The sequence below is a fragment of the Eucalyptus grandis genome, chromosome 2, assembly GCF_016545825.1.
Source record: "Eucalyptus grandis isolate ANBG69807.140 chromosome 2, ASM1654582v1, whole genome shotgun sequence".
NCBI lineage: Eukaryota > Viridiplantae > Streptophyta > Magnoliopsida > Myrtales > Myrtaceae > Eucalyptus > Eucalyptus grandis.
In genome coordinates this window covers 56795887-56803984 of record NC_052613.1, presented here as the reverse complement: position 1 = coordinate 56803984, position 8098 = coordinate 56795887, and the positions used below count along the sequence as shown (strand labels likewise).

Below are 8098 nucleotides of genomic sequence, written 5' to 3'. Positions count from 1 at the left end.
CCGCACAACGACGAACGGGTTAAAGAGTTGTTTATAAAGGCAGTGGCAGTGGACCAAACGAAAATTGTTATTTAGATTGATTTTGCGAAATAACATGTATCATCGCCACCTTGTTCCTGCCTTTAAAAATTGGGGCTTTTTAATTTAAAAAAAAGGGGTAGGATGGGACTGTCAATGCCGGCACTCCCCTTAAAACGTTTTACCACAAGACGGCACACAAACAAGGGAACGTGTTTGGTTGGAGGTGCCGGATTGGGCCGCCTCATTATCGATCCACTAGCCCATCGCCCCCCGACGAGGCCGGATGACAACGTATGACCAATTTCTTACCAGTTGACAGAAACTAAAAATGGTCTGAGATTCAGCAGTTCAAAAGACAGCATAACTCTCCAAGTTGGGAAAATCTCTGTTGGGTTTTGATAATGATGATAGTGTGTACATAACCTAATACCTTCTGTCATACCCTTGTTTTCTGGATTTCCCCTTCCCCAATTTCTAATCTCTTCACCTATATGCTGCACCGCATTTCATTTGCATGTACAGTTTCTCTCCTGCATCTTACCAAAACCTAGATATGGCAAACCATCCCTACTTCTATGCTACATGCATGGGGCACGTTGACCGCGTGCGCCTGTGCTCTGCAGTTCCTCCTCAAGAAGTCATACCCGAGGTCAATCGCGAGCCGTCTAAATAGTCCCGACCCTCGCTTGGCTTTCACGTAATAATGCCCCTGGATGTACGCTACTCCTGCTTCCCTGGCTTCTGTTAGTTCGCGCAACTCCCCCCTCGCTGCAGGATCCATCTTCAGGCTCTCCGGCATGATGAACCTCACTTTCTTCCTCGCCCTGGCCAGCGGTGGCGAGTTTATCTCATTTTGCTCCGATGAAGATGGCAATTCTGCAGGGTCCTTCTCATCCTCGCTCATTTGAATCCCATCGGGATGAGAAGAACAAGTCCCTACCACTGTCATTCTGCCATCCTCTTTCAGAAAGCCTCCATTCCCGGCAGCGGCACCCATGCCCTGCGAGCGTATGAACTCCGCGATGCTACACACGAGATCCCTCTCGAACTCCACATCATCCTTATGAACATCTCTATACCCATAACGCACGATGCACCGATAAATCATGTGCTCCCTCGAACCAATGCGGCCCACAAGGAACCTCTCCTTGTGCCTAACGTGCGGGACTGGAACCGACTTGATGCAGAGGAAGACCAGGACTTTGTGGAATGCTGGCAAGTTGGTGACCAAGTGGGAGAAGATGGCTGGAATCCCGTAAACCAGCTCAGTGTGGATTAGCCCAATTCCTCGTACACGTACTATGCCCAGGGTGGGGCCCAACCCGAGCATCCAATCAATGGAGACCTTGTTCTGAAGATCATGCTCATATGCTTTTAGTGTACCATAGTGCCAGATGTACATCACCCCGAGAAAGATGGATGATAAGGCAATTGGGACCCATGCTCCTTGGAAGAACTTGATGAGGGAAGCCAAGAAGAAAAGCGTCTCAATGGGGCCAAAGAGAAGTACAAAACAAGCTGCGACAATAACGCTCTGATGCCAGCAGAGGACTATGACGAGAGACATCAGACACGTTGTAACCAGCATGACTGTTATAACTGCCAAACCTGTCATGTAGAAAGCATATGGTCAGAGATACATTCAAAGAAATGGATTTCCTTGCTGAAATCTCATCGAACTCCAATTCTTTTTTTCCAACGGAAATGCTTACAATGACCGAAAGGCAAATATAAAGCTCGATAGCTTCTTTTGATGACAAATGCAGTTGTGCAATGCTATATAACAATATCACATGGAAATTTACCATAGTGGACATTATGGAAACTCTAACGTTCGCATTAGATTTTAATCCGCTATAACATGGTCTACAAATAGAGATTTTTAGGAACTTTGCTTCTTTGATAAGTAACATGTACAATGAGAGAAGAACAGAGATGTAATGGGTCAATTGGTGGGAACTCACACAAGCAACGAGGACTTTCGACCAAAGTGGGGACAATTAAGGTGGTTTGGGAGGATCTTGGAGCAGGATCCCAAAGCTCACTAAAGCAAATGTTGGTTCATGAGGGTCTTGGAATGTGATCTGAGCTGAGTGGGGCGCAAGCCACCCCAAAAGGCTCCAAACTTGAGTGGACCAGCAGATAACTTGCTATGTCATGACTCATGAGCACTGATTACGACGTTAAATGGGAAGATTGGTTTCATGAGTTCCTGCATGGCAATTGAACAGCCATGCATCTCTCTAAATACGGAGGATAACCTAAGCAATATGGCACTGATCTTCAAGAAAATCGGTATAGTTGGTATATATAAGTATCGATTCAAGCAGTGGATATCAACTTGTTGCGAAATTAGCCCCCCAAAAAAAAAAAAAAAAAAAAAAAAAAAAACCTAGTTGATATCAGAACCTAAAATTTGTGAGTTGTTCATAATGAAAATGCTGCACAAGAAGTTTCTCCCGCCAACAAAGGGAAACTATAAAATAAACAATCTATTACATGCTCTTACCAAAAATCAAAAAGCTCTACTGAATGCAAAAGCAACTGACATGAGACTGAAACGAAAATGAAGAGGATCATCCAAGTTGTACCTGATGCATTCCCCATGTGCTTTGTGTCTCTGAACCCAATAGTGATTGCTAAGCACAACATCATCAACATCCAGTTAATCTCTGGGATGTAAATCTGGCCATGGATTTTCGATGATGTGTGCACTATTTTAACTCTGGGGAAGCAACCCAGAGCAGAGCACTGTTTAATAATTGAAAAAGTTCCAGTGATTATGGCTTGGCTTCCCACCACGGCAGCAGATATGGCAATGGCCAGCACCGGCCACCTTAACTTCTCTGGAACAAAGTGTCCGATACTTCAATGATATAACCTAGTGTCACTCATTCAGAACATGCAGTTGTGAACTGTAACTAGAGAAAAGAAAGACCAACCTGGTACAGATACATAAAATCCAAATTTATATTTACTTTCAATGTTGTGATGCTGTGAGAGATATGCGGCCTGCCCCATGTATGCAAGGATCAGGGATGGATAGACCATAAAGGTGAAGGCAATCTGCAATACCGTGGAGGTTTGTTAAGCATCATCCATGATTTATAAAAAGTACAGTGATTCAAATTCTAGTATATAATTAGGTCATCTATCCTCAATGTAGTATTTATGGATAGATGGAGATTGATAATCTCTTAGGAATCCACACAGAGCTGATAATGCATAAGGAAAAAAGATGGAGAGATAAGAAAAGACACTTCAATTTGTGTGATCCAATTTATGCTGGAAGAACACAAGATCACAAAATAAAAGACCTCCAGGGAACATAAAGTGTAGGCAGGTTACTATGGTTTAAAATGAATTGGACAGCATACCACTGTACAGTTTCACTCAAATTAGTATTGCTAGACAGATGCTGACATACACGATGCTGAGATTAAAGTACCTTGATTGATAGTTGTGAAAAATGGCCTAGATCAGCAAACATGGCTTCTGAACCTGGACAATGTATCTGTTAAATGAGCAAACAAGCAGATCTATTCAGAACTCCGACACCAATGAAGATTCAACACAGTTCCACATTTACCTGTTATGCATAACAGTATTCCACCCAGGGAAGTCCAACCTCTGCTTCGAGTTTTCTTTAAAAAGATGTACATATAACGTGGCGAAAGTGCCTGATATATATGAGGATTCCAGCTAAATATATTATACAAACCGATGGCACTGATGCACAGGAGCCACATTGTCATCACAGGTGCAAACAAGAAGCCAACTCTGTGGGTGCCATAATGTTGAAGGGCAAACAATCCAATCAGTATGACACAGGCAACCGGCACTTCTAAGTCTGCAAAACTATCAGATTTTCAGGAGGCAGGGCAAAGTAAGGACAAGTCAAGCAAAAGTTAAGGCAAAATTCAAACTAATGAGTAGGGAGAAAGAAAAACTACATGGATTTGCCCTTCTTATAGGGACACCTAAAACCAGTTTCACGGTAATTCAGTTCAGATTAGATAGTTCAGGAATGACTTCTTTTGGCACTACTATTAGTCTGAAAGAGCATTCTTTTTATCAAGGGCATCATGAATAAAACTACTTACAATTCGCAGAAAATTTACCCAGAATTGCATATCCAACAAATGCAACTCCAAGTGCTTGGTGGTGGGACCATCGGTGAGTAACCATGAGCACCAGTAGATGAAAACAACCAACGAAATGGAAATTTTTAGATATTATCCTAACATTCAAGCTCTAACAATATAGTGGAAAGGCTCAGCCCGAATTTAATGCAAAATCACCCCTCTATGCTGACCCTAAAGAAGGAACTTCCAACTCATGTGATATTTAGCTCAAAACCCAAATTTGGGCATATGAGGTCCTTACCCTCTAGCAAAGACCCGAGTTTTTCTTCTGGCAGTGCTTAAACTACCTCATGCTAAAACTAGATAGATTACGCAGTCTTCAAACTTACACATTTGAAACAGAACCAATTAGACGTGCATGCATGGGTAAACTCGAAGACTTATTAAGAGAACCAACTATAGATTCAGCTAGAAACAAAAAGTTGATACAATGTCTGCTGAGAACTTTATCCTCTTCCCACCCACCCACCACCAAAAATAAATAAATAAATAACCACGGCCAACCAGGAAATTGCAACAGATAAAAGACTTGCACCTGCTAATTAACATGCTCCAAATCATAAGACCTACAAAGGCTTTATACAAGTTTTACGTGCTACATAATGGAGATAACAAATGGTGTTTCCGCAAAACTTCTTTTTCCAATATGAGATAGTGAAAAGATGGTCCAAAAATGTCCTCCATACACAGTAACCCAAATTCCTCTTCAAAAGGTAATACAAAGTTGAGGAAATTGCCTCAACTACGGTGCATAATGAAATCATATTTTAGGATTGGATAAAGTCAGACTGAAAATAAAAAAATAGTTTCTTTTTCCCTGAAATAGAAAAGAAGGAAGAACAAATTTAGGAATTAGGCTAGATTAAGGAAAAACTTGAGGAAATTCAGGCTTCATCTGTCTATGGCTGACTTTGTTGGAATATAATGAGTCTTAGCTAACTATTTTAACATTTCATTCCAGAATATGTTGAATTATGTGATTTGAAATTAGACATAATTGAGTTGCACTGGAACCAATTCCTTTGCAATAATCCCAGTCATGTTTCTACAAGTGAACTTCAGTTAACAATATGTCGGGCACCAGCTGGTAAAGTGAAAATTGACTTTGGAACCAAGCTCTGCACCTTCTGAATGTGAACTCAGAGTAGCACCAATACCAACTGTAGGGACTTCTGCACTGGATCACAGGGCCACTAACCTCTCGGCAATTAAAACTTTTACAGTAGCAACGCGTCAAGTGATGGCCAGTAAATTTAATTTCAAGCTAGTTTAAATGGTAGATCTATGCTGCTCCAATGAAAAGTCCAATTTAGAATACTGACAAAGGCAGGTCTCCTTTGACTAATAAGTGAATACGCAATCCATTGAAACAACTTGAGACGAAGAGTCGGATGACAACTCTCAAGATGACAATTCAACTGAAACAATCAAGGATCTAATGTTGAAATGATATTAATTAGAATTTTGAAAAAGTGGCCATACTAAGGAAGCTGAAGAAGCAAAGTGATGTAACTGACCAAAAAAAAAAAAAAAAAAAAAGAAGCAAAGTGATGTAGGAAAACTATCCAAAAGATGATTGCAACGGTTTCTCTTCCTAAATCTCCTAAACGCTGAGCTGTAAACACAAGTTCAGATCCGCAAATGAAGAGGAATCTCACTAGGGTGTGATTTCGGATGCCAGAAAAAGAAAAAAGGTCCTCCTCTACTGCTCAACCAATTGATGCTCAAAAAGCTCTTTTTGGATGCAAAAAACTTACATTTATGATGTTTCTCAGACATAGAAAGTTCCAGGCCCGACACTGCTGAAAAAACTGCACCACATTAAAACAATCTGGTTAGCATCAATCACCTGAATTTTCAACTCGAAATGGATCAAACAGCCGCACATGCCAAACTCCAATCTTAATCTAATAAGCCCCAAAAAAGAAATCATAAATTCCGAGTCTCCCACTTCAAAAGAACTCAAAAACAATAAACTATACCAACCACAAGTTCCCAATCTTTCAACCCCACTAGACGATCCCATCCCGTGGAAAACTACAAAAAGAAATCCAGAAAATAGTATCTCAGACTCAATTTTGAATCGAAACTTCAACTCAACCCCAAGATTATAAAACTTGAAAACCTACAGAAAAAAAAAAAAAAAGGAGGAAAAAAAGGAAAACGAACAGGGAAAAAGAAAAGCTATTACCTGAAATAGCCGGGGTGAGCACACCATCACCAATCACCATGCAGGCCCCAATCAGAGCCAGGACAAGCAGCAACTTCTGCAACGCCCCGTGGCTCTCGAGGGTCGACTTCAGCTTCCGCCCGAACCTCGACTTGGGCGACAAGCTAGCGCCGTCCCTCTTGTACTCGGAGAGCTCCTCGTCCGCCACCTGGCAATTGGGTAGAGAGTTGACTCGGGCGTGTCGGCACAGCAGCGAGTAGAGAGCGAAGGTCCCTCCTTCCCCATTATCGTCGGCTCTCAGCACGATGAAAACGTACTTGAGCAGAGGCACTAGGGTGAGGGTCCAGAAGACGAAGGACAAGACGCCGTATATCTCCTCGTTGGTCTCCGAGTGCCAAATGCTATCCGTGAATGTGCTCTTGTACACGTATAATGGCGAAATGCTCAGGTCTCCGTACACGACTCCGAGGCTTTGATAAGCCAGAGTCAGCACAGTCCTCCACGATTCTCTCTTCTGAAGAAGACCCACAAAGAAAGAAGAAGAAGAAGTTAAAGAAGAAGCAGAAACAAGAGCACGAAACTGATAACTTCAAGCATTTCATTCATGGGGTGTCCATAAAGGGTGAACCCGTGTACCTTCGGACGATCATTCTGATGACTCCCCGGTTCCAAATCCATGGTGGGTCTGCTGTCAATTGACGGAAGGAAGCATCTCTCGAGAGGAAATCAAGCAGACCCTTTCGTCACGCCCCCCGACCCAAGAACGCGACTTTTCTCTTCTCCCGGAGAGAAAAGCACGCAGATTTTCCGGGGAAAGAAAGGGAGCGGTGCAGCTTCGAGCGAGAGAGATTAGTAGACACTGGACAGCAGCTGAACGAAAGCCGTCCAAACTCAGACGTGGAGGAAAGAGAAGCAAGACGGGAGACCGACAAAGGTGACGGCGGCCGCCGGCGGAAGCTTCCGAGTTAACGCGGCGGGGATTCGGAACGAAGGAAATTCGAAAGATTTTCAGAGAGGAGGAGGGAGGTTCGCGGAGAAGGCGAAAGCTTTTTGCGTTCTGGGCTCTGCTTCAGTCGGTGGCGTTCGACGGTGCGTTCAGGCTTCAGCTGTTTCCGTAAGTTTCAAGAGGAGAGAGAAGAAAAAACCATCCTTTTATCTGGCATGCTAATGGTCTATGTTCATATCATCCATGGTTGGACTACATCGAAAAACTTCAATTAGTTCCACATCAATCCAAAGGTCGAATTTGGAAAGAAAATTTCCGAATTAGGATCCGACCCGTTTTTCTTCAGAATAATTAATAATTGATATTATCTGACTCGACATAACTATTTTAATGTCAAATAAGGATTTGAATAATCACGTGTTGCTTTTTTCTTTTGGTAAAGTGAATAATCACGTGTTGTTTTATCGGGGCATTCTCATAAAGGACAGGTTTTCCTTTCCTTTTCTTAAATTCCTATGTTTATCTTTTTCTTCCTCTTCATTCTTCTGACCAACTCTCTACTTCACATTCATCTTTGCCCGGTATGACATTTTCTTCAACCATCGTACGAGTTGATCGATGACGATGGCTTGGGCTTGGACGGTGGCCAATGGCAAGCAGCTTAAGTACTTGCCGACATTTGCGACCTCAATTGTACTTATATATATTTTTGTTAAAGTAATATTTCATTCATTTCCACATCAATATAAGAGAAAACAATGCAATCCAACTGTAAACCAAAACAAATCTCAGACAATTTCAAAATAAAACTTGTAC

General features: G+C 42.1%; 1 protein-coding gene across 1 annotated transcript; it reads right to left on the bottom strand.

Annotated features, from left to right (window-relative positions):
* Positions 1-360: 360 nt before the first annotated feature.
* On the bottom strand, positions 361-7500 carry LOC104434070 (potassium transporter 6). Its single transcript, XM_010047022.3, has 8 exons — positions 6973-7500; positions 6358-6850; positions 5924-5977; positions 3611-3871; positions 3470-3522; positions 2964-3087; positions 2613-2867; positions 361-1629 (listed from the first exon to the last, which is right to left on the bottom strand). The coding sequence occupies exons 1-8, from the start codon at positions 7012-7014 to the stop codon at positions 569-571; spliced, it is 2343 nt and encodes a 780-aa protein (XP_010045324.2). The 5' UTR covers positions 7015-7500; the 3' UTR covers positions 361-568.
* Positions 7501-8098: the final 598 nt, after the last annotated feature.